Source organism: Monopterus albus, unplaced genomic scaffold (assembly GCF_001952655.1).
Source record: "Monopterus albus unplaced genomic scaffold, M_albus_1.0 scaffold76.1, whole genome shotgun sequence".
Classification (NCBI taxonomy): domain Eukaryota; kingdom Metazoa; phylum Chordata; class Actinopteri; order Synbranchiformes; family Synbranchidae; genus Monopterus; species Monopterus albus.
In genome coordinates this window covers 2159971-2160881 of record NW_018127956.1, presented here as the reverse complement: position 1 = coordinate 2160881, position 911 = coordinate 2159971, and the positions used below count along the sequence as shown (strand labels likewise).

At 48.3% G+C, this 911-nt stretch overlaps 1 protein-coding gene across 7 annotated transcripts in view; it reads left to right on the top strand.

Annotated features, from left to right (window-relative positions):
• The window catches only part of slc38a10 (solute carrier family 38 member 10), a 20477-nt gene that overhangs the window by 5054 nt on the left and 14512 nt on the right, over positions 1 to 911 (top strand). For 5 of the 7 annotated variants that reach the window (XM_020606124.1, XM_020606125.1, XM_020606129.1 and 2 more), the window contains exon 7: positions 114 to 238. The exons of the other annotated variants lie outside the window; for them this stretch is intronic. In XM_020606124.1, coding sequence (XP_020461780.1) covers positions 114 to 238 — 125 coding nt within the window. The remainder of the gene's footprint in view (positions 1 to 113; positions 239 to 911) is intronic. 7 annotated transcript variants of the gene reach the window in all.

Sequence of the window (911 nt, the reverse complement as noted above, 5' to 3'; positions counted from 1 at the left end):
CCTCTTCCCCTGTGTCCTTCTACTCACCCTCACTCTCCTTTAATACCCCCTCTTCACATCGCCTATGCACCCTTTGTTTGCTCCCCCTGCTGTTTCTGCTGCTGTTACTGTAGATAGTGGTGTCGTCTCTGCGCTACGGCATAATCTCGGGCTCCTGGTGGGAGCAGGTTCACCTGTGGCGCTTCAAGGGCGTCATTCAGTGTCTGCCTATTGTCGCCACAACCTTCTGCTGTCACCCGTAAGTAAACCACATAACCCACCCCCACAGTAACACCACTGTAAGGGCAGTTGGGGCAGGGATGAAGGAAGCCTGATGTATTGCTTGCACTTTACGCTCCTTGACCGTCCACCCCCCACCTACCCGAACACTCTGCCCACTCGTCAGTCATCCCCATTTTTCACCTTTAATTCAGGTTTGGTCTAAGCCATTTCAGCTCTGTGTGTGTGTGTGTGTATGTGATTAGTGGTGGTAGTAATAAGTGTCCTCCTCCCACCACCCCACACCCAGGATGAGCAGCCTGGGAGTAGGTGTAAAAGGGTAGAGGGGAATTGGAGAATTCTTCTAACCTTTGGGACTGTGTCAGGCAATGAAAGGAGCAAGAAGTAGGAAACACATGCTGACAGAAAACCTGTGGGGCAGTTTTCATCCAGTGTAACTCTTGACATGCTTTTCTATTTTTATCAGATTGATTTCACTTTTATTCATTTATGTATCATTTTCATTACTCAAAATGTTCAGGTTTTTTGTTCAGTGTGGGGTTTCCTGCCACATCTTTTCCCTTCTCTTCATTTTCTCTGGATTTCTCTCCTCATGCATTACTTTCATGATCTATCTGTGAGCTGTCAGCATGGATGCAGCCCCCATCCTCTTCCTTGTGGTGTCCCCCCCACTTGTCTTCATTTGGTTCAGG